The sequence below is a fragment of the Tachyglossus aculeatus genome, chromosome 3 (assembly GCF_015852505.1).
Source record: "Tachyglossus aculeatus isolate mTacAcu1 chromosome 3, mTacAcu1.pri, whole genome shotgun sequence".
In the NCBI taxonomy this organism is placed as follows: domain Eukaryota; kingdom Metazoa; phylum Chordata; class Mammalia; order Monotremata; family Tachyglossidae; genus Tachyglossus; species Tachyglossus aculeatus.
The window spans coordinates 62,235,522-62,251,838 of record NC_052068.1 but is presented as its reverse complement, the minus strand read 5'-3'; the positions used below and the strand labels follow the sequence as shown (position 1 = coordinate 62,251,838).

The following is a 16,317-nucleotide window of genomic DNA, read 5'->3' as shown; positions in this document are numbered from 1 at the left end:
TTTTCTCCATGAAGTCTCCCAGGCACTCAGCAACATGATCAGAAAGCTGAGACCCACTGAGTAGTGTAAAGGACCCTTCTAACTGCCAGGACACACAACAATTTACAGCCAACTTTCCTCGAACCAGAAACTCAGTCCTTTCCCAATCAATCGGTCGATCGGTGCGGCTCACCACGGACCCTTTATCCGAGCTGCCTCTGACGCGTGCAACAGTCTCCCTACTGCTGCTCGGCCTACCATGCTATTATTACTATTATCACTATTATTGGTAGTATTTTAGCCCGTGAGCCCACTGTTGGGTAGGGACTGTCTCTATATGTAGCCAACTTGTACTTCCCAAGCGCTTAGTACAGTGCTCTGCACACAGTAAGCGCTCAATAAATACGATTGATGATGATTATTCCCAACATCATTATTATTGAGAAGCAGCACGGCCTAGTGGAAAGAGCAATGGCCTGGGAGTTGGGAATCCCTGGATTCCTCTGCCACTTCATCATCATCAATCGTATTTATTGAGCGCTTACTATGTGCAGAGCACTGTACTAAGCGCTTGGGAAGTACAAATTGGCAACATATAGAGACAGTCCCTACCCAACAGTGGGCTCACAGTCTAAAAGGGGGAGACAGAGAACAAAACCAAACATACTAACAAAATAAAATAAATAGAATAGATATGTACAAGTAAAATAAATAAATAGAGTAATAAATATGTACAAACATATATACATATATACAGTTGTCGGCTGTGTGACCTTGGGCAAGTCACTTCGCTTCTCTGTGCCTCAGTTTCTTCATCTGTAAAATGGGGATTAAGACCGTGAGCCCCGCATGAGACAACCTGATCACCTTGTATCTACCCCAGCGCTTAGAACAGTTCCGGGCGCATAGTAAGCACTTAACAAATACCACTTTTGACTGTGAGCCCACTGTTGGGTAGGGACTGTCTCTATATGTTGCCAACTTGTACTTCCCAAGGGCTTAGTACAGTGCTCTGCACACAGTAAGCGCTCAATAAATACGATTGATTGATTGGTTAGTATTCTTACCTTTTCAATCACTACCCAAAGCCCACCTCCTCCAAGAAGCTTTCCCCAATTAATGTCATTCATTCCCCCAGTAACTGACACAATTCACAACCCAGTTAACGCCCTCATCTTGACTTGGAATCACCGTGCACATGGATAGATGAGAAGTAGTGGGGCCTAGAGGAAAGATCATGGGCCCGGAAGTGCGAAGACCTGAGTTCTAATCCTGACTCTGCCACTTACCTGCTGAGTGACCTTGGGCAAGTACTCTCCCCCTCGTTCCTCTCCCCCTCGTCCCCCTCTCCATCCCCCCATCTTACCTCCTTCCCTTCCCCACAGCACCTGTATATATGTTTGTACATATTTATTACTCTATTTATTTATTTTACTTGTACATATCTATCCTATTTATTTTATTTTGTTAGCATGTTTGGTTTTGTTCTCTGTCTCCCCCTTTTAGACTGTGAGCCCACTGTTGGGTAGGGACTGTCTCTATATGTTGCCAATTTGTACCTCCCAAGCACTTAGTACAGTGCTCTGCACATAGTAAGCGCTCAATAAATACGATTGATGATGATGATGATGATTTGACTTCTCTGTGCCTCAGTTTCTTCATCTGTAAACAGGGGATTCAATGCCTTTTCTCCCTCCTATTTCCCAGAGTTCAGTAAAGTGTTTGCCACATGGTAAGCACTTGACAAATACCACCATTATTATTATTTATATGGATTGCCCCCTGACTTGCCTCCCCTATTACCCTGCGAACTCCGCAAGGACAAGAAAGACGTTGTCATTTCTTTTATGTAGACCTCCAAGTAATAATAATAATAATAATGGCATTTATTAAGCGCTTACTATGTGCAAAGCACTGTTCTAAGCACTGGGGAGGTTACAAGGTGATCAGGTTGTCCCATGGGGGGCTCACCGTCTTAATCCCCATTTTACAGATGAGGTAACTGAGGCACAGAGAAGTGAAGTGACTTGCCCAAAGTCACACAGCTGACAATTGGCAGAGCCGGGGTTTGAACCCATGACCTCTGACTCCAAAGCCCGGGCTCTTTCCACTGAGCCACGCTGCTTCTCTACAGAGTTCAGGTGAAACTTCCTGATGATGAGTAAGGAAGGTCTGGGTCTCTGAATAATAATAATAATGATGGTATTTGTTAAGCGCTTACTATACGCCAAGCACTGTTCTAAGCGCTGGGGGAGATACAAGGCGATCAGGTTGTCCCATGTAGGGCTCCCAGTCTTAATCCCCATTTTACAGATGAGGTAACTGAGGCACAGAGAAGTTAAGTGACTTGCCCAGAGTCACACGGCTCACAAGTGATGGAGCTGGGATTAGAACTCATGACCTCTGACTCCAAAAGCCCGGGTTCTTTCCACTAAGCCACGCTGCTTCTCTGAAGCCATTCGGCAAGTGTTGGTGCCCGTCTACCCAAAGAGATGTATTCATTAGCATCAACTTCTACTAAATCCTTCCTCCCGCTCCCCATCCCCACCGCCTTACCTCCTTCCCCTCCCCACAGAACCTGTATATATGTATATATGTTTGTATAGATTTATTTATTTTATTTGTACATATTTATTCTATTTATTTTATTTTGTTAATATGTTTTGTTTTGTTCTCAGTCTCCCCTTTCTAGACTGTGAGCCCACTGTTGGGTAGGGACCGTCTCTAGATGTTGCCAACTTGTCCTTCCCAAGCGCTTAATACAGTGCTCTGCACACAGTAAGTGCTCAATAAATACGATTGAGTGAATGAATAATCATAGTCATAATAATTATGGGGAAGCAGCGTGGCTCAGTGGAAAGAGCCCGGGCTTTGGAGTCAGAGGTCAGTTCAAATCCCAGCTCCACCAGTTGTCAGCTGTGTGACTTTGGGCAAGTCACTTAACTTCTCTGTGCCTCAGTTAACTCATCTGTACAATGGGGATGAAGACTGTGAGCCCCCCGTGGGAGAACCTGATCAAGTTGTAACCTCCCCAGCGCTTAGAACAGTGCTTTGCACATAGTAAGTGCTTAATAAGTGCCATTATTATTAATAATTCATAATAATGAATGAATAAATCAGTTCTGATGATTTTTAATTCGTTCCCAGGTGAATCTATAATAATAATAATAATAATAATGGCATTTGTTAAGCGCTTACTATGTGCAAAGCACTGTTCGAAGCGCTGGGGGGGATGCAAGGTCATCAGGTTGTCCCACGTGGGGCTCGCAGTCAATCCCCATTTTCCAGATGAGGTAACTGAGGCTCAGAGAAGTGAAGTGATTTGCTCTAGGTCACACAGCAGACACGTGGCGGAGCCGGGATTCGAACCCATGACCTCTGACTCCAAAGCCCGGGCTCTTTCCACTGAGCCACGCTGCTTCTCCAATGTGTGATTTTTCCTCCCTCAAATAGATTCCCTGCAAGGAGTAACCTAACGGGGAACTCTTGTCCCAGCTCGACAACCTTGGGCAAGCCTACGGGGTCGTCTACGGGGCCCGAGGGGGCTTCCCTCAGGGAAGGGGGGGGGGACCGTCTCTATATGCTGCCAACTTGTCAATCAATCGATCAATCAATCGTATTTATTGAGCGCTTACTGTGTGCAGAGCACTGGACTAAGTGCTTGGGAAGTCCAAGTTGGCAACATATCATCATCATCATCTTCGATTGTATTTATTGAGCGCTTACTGTGTGCAGAGCACTGTACTAAGCGCTTGGGAAGTACAAATTGGCAACATATAGAGACAGTCCCTACCCAACAGGGGGCTCACAGTCTAGAAGGGGGAGACGGAGAACAAAACCAAACATACTAACAAAATAAAATAAATAGAATAGATATGTACAGGTAAAATAAATAGAGTAATAAATATGCACAAACATATATACATATATACAGGTGCTGTGGGGAGGGGAAGGAGGTAAGGCAGGGGAGATGGGGAGAGGAAGGAGGAGGCTGAGTGTGGGAAGGCCTCCTGGAGGAGGTGAGCTCTCTCTATAAATAAACAGAGTAATAAATATGTACAAACATATATACATATATACAGGTGATGTGGGGAAGGGAAGGAGGTAAGGTGGGGGAGATGGGGAGAGGAAGGAGGGGGCTGAGTGTGGGAAGGCCTCCTGGAGGAGGTGAGCTCTCTCTATAAATAGAGTAATAAATATGTACAAACATATATACATATATATAGGTGATGTGGGGAAGGGAAGGAGGTAAGGCGGGGGAGATGGGGAGAGGAAGGAGGGAGCTGAGTGTGGGAAGGCCTCCTGGTGGAGGTGAGCTCTCTCTATAAATAAACAGAGTAATAAATATGTACAAACATATATACATATATACAGGTGCTGTGGGGAAGGGAAGGAGGCGCTTAGTCCAGTGCTCTGCACACAGTAAGCGCTCAATCAATATGATCGATTGATTGAAAGGGAAAGGGGTCCTCGTCATCCCTACCCGTGCCGTCGGGCAAACCACGGACGTAAGTGGGCAGCATCTTGACCGTGGCCCGGGGCTGGGTGTCCTTCTTCAGGCCGTACTCCATCTCGGCCCTCATCTTGTTCCTGACGCTCCCCAGCTGCCCCTGGCTCAGCTTGAACGGGGCCAGCACCTGGTCGATCTGCTTCCTCTGGGCCCGCACCCGCGAGGCCACGGCGGTCACCATGGCCGCCCCCTTCGCGCTGCCGCTCTCCGACAGGAGGAACCGGACGTCGCAGTTCGGCGCCAGGCCCCTCACCACCTTGTGCAGCCGTTTGGGGAACCTGAGGAGGAGGGAAGGCGCTCAGCTCCAATAATAGCCAGAATAATAAAGGCATTTTTAAGCGCTTATCATACGCCAGGCACCGAACTCGCGCAAATCAATCAATCAATCGTGTTCATTGAGCGCTTACTGTGTGCAGAGCACTGTACTAAGCACTTGGGAAGTCCAGGTTGGCAACATATAGAGACAGTCATCATCATCATCAATCGCATTTATTGAGCGCTTACTATGTGCAGAGCACTGTACGAAGCGCTTGGGAAGTCCAAGTTGGCAACATCTAGAGACGGTCCCTACCCAACAGTGGGCTCACAGTCTTAAAGGGGGAGACGGAGAACAAAACCAAACAGCACTGGACTAAGCGCTTGGGAAGTCCAAGTTGGCAACATCTAGAGACGGTCCCTACCCAACAGTGGGCTCACAGTCTAAAAGGGGGAGACGGAGAACAAAACCAAACATACTAACAAAATAAAATCAATCAATCAATCAATTGTATTTATTGAGCGCTTACTGTGTGCAGAGCACTGGACTAAGTGCTTGGGAAGTCCAAGCTGGCAACATATAGAGACGGTCCCTACCCAACAGTGGGCTCACAGTCTAGAAGGGGGAGACAGAGAACAAAACCAAACATACTAACAAGATAAAATCAATCAATCAATCAATCGTATTTACTGAGCGCTTACTGTGTGCAGAGCACTGGATTAAGCGCTTGGGAAGTCCAAGTTGGCAACATATAGAGACGGTCCCTACCCAACAGTGGGCTCACAGTCTAAAAGGGGGAGATGGAGAACAAAACCAAACATACTAACAAAATAAAATCAATCAATCAATCAATTGTATTTATTGAGCGCTTACTGTGAGCAGAGGACTGGGCTAAGTGCTTGGGAAGTCCAAGTTGGCAACATATAGAGACGGTCCCTACCCAACAGTGGGCTCACAGTCTAAAAGGGGGAGACGGAGAACAAAACCAAACATACTAACCAAATAAAATAAATAGAATAGATAGGTACAAGTAAAATAAATAAATAAATAAATAAATAAATAGAGTAATAAATCTGTACAAACATATATACATATATACAGGTGCTGTGGGGAAGGGAAGGAGGTAAGATGGGGGGATGGAGAGGGGGACGAGGGGGAGAGGAAGGAAGGGGCTGAGTGTGGGAAGGCCTCCTGGAGGAGGTGAGCTCTCAGTAGGGCCTTGAAGGGAGGAAGAGAGCTAGTGTTGGACACAGGCCCTGTCCCACGTGGGGCTCCTAGTCTCCATCCCCATTTTACAGGTGCGGTGACTGAGGCACAGAGAAGTGACTTGCCCAAGGTCACGCAGCAGACCGGATCATGAACCCATGACCTTCTGGCTCCGAGGCCTCCGCTCTATCTGCTGGGCCGTGCTGCTTCTCACAATTATTATCATTCTAGACTGTGGGCCCACTGTTGGGTAGGGACCGTCTCTATATGTTGCCTACTTGGACTTCCCAAGCGCTTAGTCCAGTGCTCTGCACACAGTAAGCGCTCAATAAATACAAGTGAATGAATGAATGAATGCGAGGAGAATTCATGACAGCAGTTTCCTCATCTGTAAAACAGGGATTTGAAATTTGTCTCTCCCTCTCCCTTAGACTTTGAGCTCCCCATAGTACAGGGACTGTACTGTTCTCCCCCTTCTAGACTGTGAGCCCGCTGTTGGGTAGGGACTGTCTCTATATGCTGCCAACTTGTACTTCCCAAGCGCTTAGTACATCATCATCATCATCAATCGTATTTATTGAGCGCTTACTATGTGCAGAGCACTGTACCAAGCGCTTGGGAAGTACAAATTGGCAACATATAGAGACAGTCCCTACCCAACAGTGGGCTCACAGTCTAAAAGGGGGAGACAGAGAACAAAACCAAACATACTAACAAAATAAAATAAATAGAATAGATAGGTACAAATAAAATAAATAAATAAATAAATAGTACAGTGCTCTGCACACAGTAAGCGCTCAATAAATACAATTGATTGATCTGTAAAACGGGGATTTGAAATTTGTTTCTCCCTCTTCCTTAGACTTTGAGCTCCCCATAGTACAGGGACTGTCTCTATATGTTGCCAACTTGTACTTCCCAAGCGCTTAGTCCAGTGCTCTGCACACAGTAAGCGCTCAATAAATACAAGTGAATGAATGAATGAATGCGAGGAGAATTCATGACAGCAGTTTCCTCATCTGTAAAACGGGGATTTGAAATTTGTTTCTCCCTCTCCCTTAGACTTGGAGCTCCCCATAGTACAGGGACTGTACTGTTCTCCCCTTCTAGACCGTGAGCCCGCTGTTGGGTAGGGACCATCTCTAGATGTTGCCAACTTGGACTTCCCAAGCGCTTAGTCCAGTGCTCTGCACACAGTAAGCGCTCAATAAATACGATTGAATGAATGAATGAATGAATCTGATTATCCGGCATCTACTTAGTACAGTGCTTGGCCTATAATAAGCACTTATGTACATCCAGTGCAAAATGCTAGATTGTAAGAGCCTCAAGGGACCACAAGCATACGCAGCATGTAGCTCAGTGCTCCCTACTGCAGGAAGCTTGTTGTGGACAGAGAATGTGTCTTACCAAGTCTCAAACTCTCCAAAGTGCTTAGTACACTGCTCTGCACACAGTGAGCGCTCAATAAATATGATTGATGATGAAGCATTCATTCATTCAATTGTATTTATTGAGCGCTTACTGTGTGCAGAGCACTGGACTAAGAGCTTGGGAAGCAGAGTGGCTTAGTGGAAAGAGCCCGGGCTTGGGAGTCAGAAGTCGTGGGTTCTAATCCCGACTCCGCCACTTGTCAGCCGTGTGACTTTGGGCAAGTCACTTCGCTTCTCTGGGCCTCAGTTCCCTCATCTGGAAAATGGGGATTTAAGATAGTGAGCCCCACGTGGGACAACCTGATCACCTTGTATCTACCCCAGTGCTTAGAACAGTGCTTGGCACATAATAATAATGGCATTATTAAGTGCTTACTATGTGCAAAGCACTGTTCTAAGCGCTGGGGAGAATACGAGGTGAGCAGGTTGTCCCACGGGGGGCTCACAGTTTCAATCCCCATTTTACAGATGAGGTAACTGAGGCCCAGAGAAGTGAAGTGACTTGCCCAAAGTCACACAGCTGACAAGTGGCGGAGCCGGGATTTGAACCCATGACCTCTGACTCCAAAGCCCGGGCTCTTTCCACTGAGCCACGCTGCTTCTCCAGTAAGCCCTTAACAAATACCATCATCATTATTATTATTAAGTAAGCTCTCAAGAAATGGTGTTAATGAGAAAGATATTTTAGTTAATATTATGAGCAGTACCACTTCTGAATCAGACCAAATCAATCAATCGTATTTTCTGAGCGCTTACTGTGTGCAGAGCACTGTACTAAGCGCTTGGGAAGTACAAGTTGGCAACATATGGAGACGGTCCCTACCCAACAGTGGGCTCACAGTCTAGAAGGGGGAGACAGACAACAAAACCAAACATACTAACAAAATAAAATAAATACAATAGATATGTACAAGAGCCCACTGTTGGGTAGGGACTGTCTCTATATGTTGCCAACTTGTACTTCCCAAGCGCTTAGTCCAGTGCTCTGCACACAGTAAGTGCTCAATAAATACGATTGATTGATTGGAGTAAAATAAATAAATGAATGAATGAATGAATGAATAAATAAATAAATAAATAGAGTAATAAATATGTACAAACATATATACATATATACAGGTCTACTAATCCAGTATTTTCCCTCCAACAGTGGAAACTGTGAAGGTTGCTTCCTTGACATCCATCTCCATGACTCTAGAAGTGCGTTATAACAACCAGGGGCCTTGCGGTAGACAACGGGTCGGGGGGGTGGGGGGGGTTAGAAGGACCTGGTTCTAATCCTGCTCTGCCACTTGTCTGCTGTGTTACCTTGGGTAAACCATTTAACCTCTCTGTGCCTCTGTTCCCTCATCTATAAAATGGGGCTAGAGGCTGTGAGCACCACGTGGGACATAGACTGGGTCCAACCTAGGAGGCCTTCCCAGACTGAGCCCCCTCCTTCCCCTCTCCGTCCCCCCCATCTTACCTCCTTCCCTTCCCCACAGCACCTGTATATATGTATAGATGTTTGTACGTATTTATTACTCTATTTATTTTATTTGTACAGATTTATTCTATTTATTTTATTTTGCTAATATGTTTTGTTCTCTGTCTCCTCCTTCTAGACTGTGAGCCCGCTGTTGGGTAGGGACCGTCTCTAGATGTTGCCAACTTGGACTTCCCAAGTGCTTAGTCCAGTGCTCTGCACACAGTAAGCGCTCAATAAATACGATTGAATGAATGAATGAATATATGTTTGTATGTATGCGTTACTCTATTCATTTTACTTGTACGGATTTATTCTATTTATTTTATTTTGTTAATATGTTTTGCTTTGTTGTCTGTCTCCCCCTTCTAGACTGTGAGCCCACTGTTGGGTAGGGACCGTCTCTAGATTTTGCCAACTTGGACTTCCCAAGCGCTTAGTACAGTGCTCTGCACACAGGAAGCGCTCAATAAATATGATTGAATGAATGAATGAATGAACCTGATTAATTTGTATCTGATCCAACACTTAGTACAGTGCCCGGCATCTAGCAAGCGTTTAACAAATCCAAACCCAAAATATAAAACAGCCTCAACTTTCCCCCAGTGAGCCAAGCCTGGGGAAACTCCGACTCACTGGAGGTGGGTTGGGAGGAAGGGGGCCGAGGGAGAAATTGTACGAGAAGCAGCATGGATAAATAATAATAATAATAATAATGGCATTTATTAAGCGCTTACTATGTGCAAAGCACTGTTCTAAGCGCTGGGGAGGTTACAAGGTGATCAGGTTGTCCCTCGTGGGGCTCACAGATTTAATCCCCATTTTCCAGATGAGGTAACTGAGGCACAGAGAAGTTCAGTGACTTGCCCAAAGTCACACAGCTGACAATTGGCAGAGCTGGGATAAAGCACGGGATTGGGAGTCAGAAGGTGATGGGTTCGAATCCTGCCTCTGCCACTTGTCTGCTGTGTGACCTTGGGTAAGTCACTTTCATTCAATCACATGCATTGAGCGCTTACTGTGTGCAGAGCACTGGACTAAGCGCTTCACGTCTCTGGGCCTCAGTTCCCTCATCTGTAAAATGAGGATCGAGACCGTGAGCCCCACGTGGGACGGGGACCGTGTCCAACCTGGTTGGCTCGGAATAATAATAATAATGATTATGGCAGTTATTAAGCGCTTACTATGTGCAAAGCACTGTTCTAAGCGCTGGGAAGGCTACAAGGTGATCAGGTTGTCCGACAGGGGGGCTCACAGTCTTCATCCCCATTTTCCAGATGATGGAACTGAGGCCCAGAGATGTGAAGTGACATGCTGACAATTGGCGGAGCTGGGATTTGAACCCATGACCCCTGACTCCAAAGCCCGGGCTCTTTCCATTGAGTCACACTGCTTTTCTATCCACCCCAGAGCTACATACAGCACCTGGCACATAGTAAGCACTTAACAAATACCATTATTATTATTATTATTAATAATAATAATAACAGCCCTTAGAACAGTGCTCTGCGCATGGCAGGTGCTTAATAAATGCCATCATTATATTATAATAATCTGGAGTGCTTAACAAATACCTCTATTATTATTATTATCATTATTATTATTATTAATAACAGCCCTTAGAACAGTGCTCTGTGCATGGTAGGTGCTTAATAAATGCCATCATTATATTATAATAATCTGGAGCGCTTAACAAATACCCCAATTATTACTATTATCATTAATAATAATAACAGCCCTTAGAACAGTGCTCTGCGCATAGTAGGTGCTTAATAAATGCCATCATTATATTATAATAATCTGGAGCACTTAACAAAGACCCCATTAAATCAATCAATCAATCAATCAATCAATCAATCAACCGTATTGATTGAGCGCTGACTGTGTGCAGCGCACTGGACTAAGCGCTGGGGAAGGACAAGTCGGCAACGTATGGAGACGGTCCCTACCCAACAGTGGGCTCACAGTCAAGGAGGGGGAGACAGACAACAAAACCAAACTTATGAACCGAATAAAATAAATAGAAGGGATATGTACAAGTCAAATAAAGAAATAAATAAAATGAAGGAATGCCCCGGGGCTCCCAGAACGCCTCGCCCCCCAAACGCAGCCATGGAAAGAGCCCGGCCTGTGGGGGTCAGAGGTCAGGGGTTCAAACCCCGGCTCCGCCACTTATAAGAAGAAGAAGAATGGTATTTATTAAGCGCTTACTCTGTGCAAAGCACCGTTCTCTTTATTTATACTTATTTATTACGTATTTATCATCAGTCGTATTTACTGAGCGCTTACTATGTGCAGAGCACTGTACTAAGTCACTGTATGACTGTGAGCCCACTGTTGGGTAGGCGCTGTCCCTATATGTTGCCAACCTGTACTTCCCAAGCGCTTAGTCCAGTGCTCTGCACGCAGGAAGCGCTCAATAAATACGATTGAATGAATGAATGAATGAATGAATGAATGAATGAATGAATGTGGATTCTCCAAGAGCCGCCTCACTCACTGAGGGTGAGTCTTGTAGAGGGTGCCATCCATGCCCACGGTGGTTTTCATCCGCGCCACCTTCTTGTTCTCCTTGAGCCGCGTCAGGATGGCCGCCAGCGCGGCGGCCAGCAGGTTGGCCGAGCGGAAGGAGACGACGGTGCACACGTGCTGGACGGCCACGCAGTCGGCCTCGGTGGGCTCCAGCCCCAGCTCTCTCAGGATCTCCTTGGTGTTGCTGAGCCCTTCCTTGTGCCTGGATGGAGGGGAAAACGTTCAGAGACGCCCCTTTTGGCCGTCGTGTCCTTCCCAAGCGCTTAGTACAGTGCTCTGCGCACAGTCAGCGCTCAATAAATACGCTTGATTGGTTGAGAAGGAGGAGGCCTCCGCCCCAGGGCCCCTTTTTGCCAACTTGTACTTCCCAAGCGCTTAGTACAGTGCTCTGCACACAGTCAGCGCTCAATCAATCAATCGTATTTATTGAGCGCTTACTATGTGCAGAGCACTGTACTAAGCGCTTGGGAAGCACAAATTGGCAACATATAGAGACAGTCCCTACCCAACAGTGGGCTCACAGTCTAAAAATGAATGCGCTTGATTGATTGAGAAGGAGGAGGCCTCCGCCCCAGGGCCCCTTTTTGCCAACTTGTCCTTCCCAAGCGCTTAGTACAGTGCTCTGCACACAGTCAGCGCTCAATAAATGCACTTGATTGATTGAGAAGGAAGAGGCCTCCGCCCCAGGGCCCCTTTTTGCCAACTTGTACTTCCCAAGCGCTTAGTACAGTGCTCTGCACAAGTCAGCGCTCAATCAATCAATCAATTGTATTTATTGAGCGCTTACTAGGTGCAGAGCACTGTACTAAGCGCTTGGGAAGCACAAATTGGCAACATATAGAGACAGTCCCTACCCAACAGTGGGCTCACAGTCTAAAAATAAAGGCACTTGATTGATTGAGAAGGATGAGGCTTCCGCCCCAGGGCCCCTTTTTGCCAACTTGTACTTCCCAAGCGCTTAGTACAGTGCTCTGCACACAGTCAGCGCTCAATAAATACGCTTGATTGATTGAGAAGGAGGAGGCCTCTGCCCCAGGGCCCCTTTTTGCCAACTTGTACTTCCCAAGCGCTTAGTCCAGTGCTCTGCACACAGTCAGCGCTCAATAAATACGCTTGATTGATTGAGAAGGAGGAGGCCTCCACCCCAGGGCCCCTTTATGCCAACTCGTCCTTCCCAAGTGCTTAGTGCAGTGCTCTGCACACAGTAAGTGCTCAGTGATGATGATGATGGCATTTATTAAGTGCTTACTATGTGCAAAGCACTGTTCTAAGCACTGGGGAGGTTACAAGGTGATCAGGTTGTATCACGTGGGGCTCACAGTTTTAATCCCCATTTTACAGATGAGGGAACTGAGGCACAGAGAAGTGAAGTGACTTCCCCAAAGTCACACAGCTGATAAGTGGCGGAGCCGGGATTTGAACCCATGACCTCTGACTCCAAAGCCCGGGCTCTTTCCACTGAGCCACGCTGCTTCTCAATAAATGCGATTGATTGACTGATGGGGCCTGGCCCGGAAGGGAGGGACTCACCGTCTCCATCTGTTGCCGACTTGTCCTTCCCAAGCGCTTAGTACAGTGCTCTGCACCCAGGAAGCGCTCAATAAATACTTTTGAATGAATGAGAGAGAGAGCTTGAACCCTGCAGGGACGGGGCTGCCGCACCAGTCGATCGATCGTATTTATTTTACTTCTACATATTTACTCTTATATTTATTTTCTTTTGTCCGTATGTTTTGTTTTGTTGTCTGTCTCCCCGTTCTAGACTGTGAGCCCGCTGTTGGGTAGGGACCGTCTCTATATGTTGACAACTTGGACTTCCCAAGCGCTTAGTCCAGTGCTCTGCACACAGTAAGCGCTCAATAAATGCGATTGAATGAATGAATGAATAAATACGATTGAATGAATGAATGAATGAATGAATGAGTACTGAGAGCTCACCTCCTCCAGGAGGCCTTCCCAGACTGAGCCCCCTCCTCCTTCTCCCCCTCCCCATCCCCCCGCCTTATCCCTCCCCTCCCCACAGCACCTGGATAGATGTCTATATGTGTGTACATATTTATTACTCTTTATTTTACTTGTACATATTTATTCTATTTATTTTGTTTTGTTAATATGTGGTGTTTTGTCATCTGTCTCCCCCTTCTAGACTGTGAGCCCGCTGTTGGGTAGGGACCATCTCTATGTGTTGCCAACTTGGACTTCCCATGCACTTAGTATAGTGCTCTGCACACAGTAAGTGCTCAATAAATACAATTAAATGAATGAATGAATGAGTACTGAGAGCTCACCTCCTCCAGTATGCCTTCCCAGACTGAGCCCCCTCCTTCCTCTCCCCCCCCATCCCCCCACCTTACCACCTTCCCCTCCCCACACCACCTGTATATATGGATATATGTTTGTACATATTTATTACTCCATTTATTTTACTTGTACATATTTATTGTATTTATTTTATTTTGTTAATATGTTTGGTTTTGTTGTCTGTCTCCCCCTTCTAGACCGTGAGCCCTCTGTTGCGTAGGAACCGTCTCTATATGTTGCCAACTTGGACTTCCCAAGCGCTTACTACACTGCTCTGCACACAGTAAGCGCTCAATAAATACGATTGAATGAATGAATGAATGAATGAATGAATGAATGAATGAATGAATGAATGAATAAATGAAAAAGATGACACTTTCCCCTGCTCCTTGGCGTTGCGCCCACCGGGCACACGCACCCACGTGTGGCGCTGGGTAGAACGGAGAGTGGGCCAGGCTGTGGTCAATCAATCAATCAATCAATCAATCGTATTTATTGAGCACCTACTGTGTGCAGAGCACCGTACTAAGCGCTTGGGAAGTACAAGTTGGCAACATATAGAGACGGTCCCTACCCAACAGTGGGCTCACAGTCTAGAAGACTTTGCTTGGACCCCAAACTGGGCAGATGGGACCCCGCTTCACCTCAAGCGCTTAGTACAGTGCTAGAGAAGCAGCGTGTGGCTCAATGGAAAGAGCCCGGGCTCATCATAGGTCATGGGTTCTAATCCCGGCTCTGCCACTTGTCAGCTGTGTGGCTTTGGGTAAGTCACTTAACTGCTCTGGGCCTAAATTACCTCATCTGTACAATGGGGAAAAAGACTGTGAGCTCCATGTGGGGCAATCTGATTACCTTGTATCCCCCCAGCGCTTAGGACAGTGCTTGGCACGTAGTAAGCGCTTAACAAATGCCATCATTATTATTGTTATTAATAAATACGATTGAATGAATGAAGCAGCGTGACTCGGTGGAAAGAGCCCGGGCTTTAGAGTCAGAGGTCATGAGTTCGAATCCCACTCCGCCAACTGTCAGCTGGGTGACTTTGGGCAAGTCACTTCACTTCTCTGGGCCTCAGTTACCTCCTCTGTAAAATGGGGATTAAAACTGTAAGCCCCCCGTGGGACAACCTGATCACCTTGTAACCTCCTCAGTGCTTAGAACAGTGCTTTGCACATAGTAAGCGCTTAACAAATACCATTATTATTATCATTATTATTATTATTATTATTATTATTCACCTCTGAGGAAGGACGGGGGGTAGCCTGTCGCATAATCCTAGTGAGTCTACCAATACCAAGGCCTCTATGTTGCTGGGTAGGGACCGTCTCTATATGTTGACGATTTGTACTTTCCAAGTGCTTAGTACAGTGCTCTGCACACAGTAAACGCTCAATGAACAGCATTTACTATTGCGTAAACGCTCAATTTACTCAACTGAAAATTGAGTAAATGTTCAGTTTACTCCACTGAAAATTGAGTACGATTGAATTGAATTGAACCCCAGAAATTCGACTTATAATCCCTCAACCCCAGGGATGTCACTACAGCGCGGCTCAGTAGAAAGAGCCCGGGCTTTGGAGTCAGAGGTCATGGGTTCGAATCCCGGCTCCGCCACATGTCTTCTGTGTGACCTTGGGCAAGTCACTTAACTTCTCTGGGCCTCAGTTCCCTCATCTGTAAAATGGGGATGAAGACTGTGAGCCCCCCGTGGGACAACCTGATCACTTTGTATCCCCCCAGTGCTCAGAACAGTGCTTTGCACATAGTAAGCGCTTAACAAATGCCAACATTATTATTATTATTATTATTATTATTATTATTACAGGGACTGTCTCTATATGTTGCCAACTTGAACTTCCCAAGCGCTTAGTACAGTGCTCTGCACACAGTAAGCGCTCAATAAATACAATTGATTGATTGATTGATTGATTGAATTTAGATTCCGCCTCTCCCGAGCTGTTCATCCCAGCCCTTGAGAAACCCCATCCCGTGCTACCTAAAGGGAAGCAGCGTGGCTCAGCGGAAAGAGCGCGGGCTTGGGAAGTCAGAGGTCACGGGTTCTAATCCCGCCTCCGCCGCTTGTCAGCTGTGTGACCTTGGGCAAGCCACTTCACTTCTCCATGCCTCAGTTCCCCCATCTGTCAAATGGGGGTGAAGACTGTGAGCCCCCCGTGGGACAACCTGATCACCTTGTATCCCCCTCCAGTGCTTAGAACAGTGCTTCGCACATAGTAAGCGCTTAACAAACGTCATTATTATTGTTATTATCTCCTTCCAGCGTCTCGCTGGGCCAGTGGGGAGGCGTGAGGGCGGAGAATCCCTTACTTTTCCATAGCGGCTACGTGCTGGGTCTCGATCTTGCCCTTAGTGAGGAGAGCAGTCGACGTCCGGCCATCGAACAGGAGACCCTCTTTGGCCATTTTCAGAAGGATGAGCCTAACTAGCTCGCCGAGGTACAATCCGCTAATCATCTTCTCAAACCTGCAATTCAAGGACAAAGAGATCAGTCACTCCCTAATCAATCGATCGATCCGTCGGATTCACCGAGTGCTCACTCCTACTAATCATAATGATAGCATTTATTAAGCGCTTACTATGGGCAAAGCACTGTTCTAAGCGCTGGGGAGGTTACCAA

General features: G+C 46.4%; 1 protein-coding gene across 4 annotated transcripts in view; it reads right to left on the bottom strand.

Annotated features, from left to right (window-relative positions):
- HKDC1 (hexokinase domain containing 1) overlaps positions 1-16,317 on the bottom strand; it is a 68,836-nt gene that overhangs the window by 25,889 nt on the left and 26,630 nt on the right. For all 4 annotated transcript variants that reach the window (XM_038743782.1, XM_038743780.1, XM_038743779.1 and 1 more), the window contains 3 exons: positions 16,008-16,163; positions 11,350-11,583; positions 4,463-4,767 (listed from right to left, as the gene is read on the bottom strand). In XM_038743782.1, the coding sequence (XP_038599710.1) occupies positions 4,463-4,767; positions 11,350-11,583; positions 16,008-16,163 (695 nt within the window). The remainder of the gene's footprint in view (positions 1-4,462; positions 4,768-11,349; positions 11,584-16,007; positions 16,164-16,317) is intronic.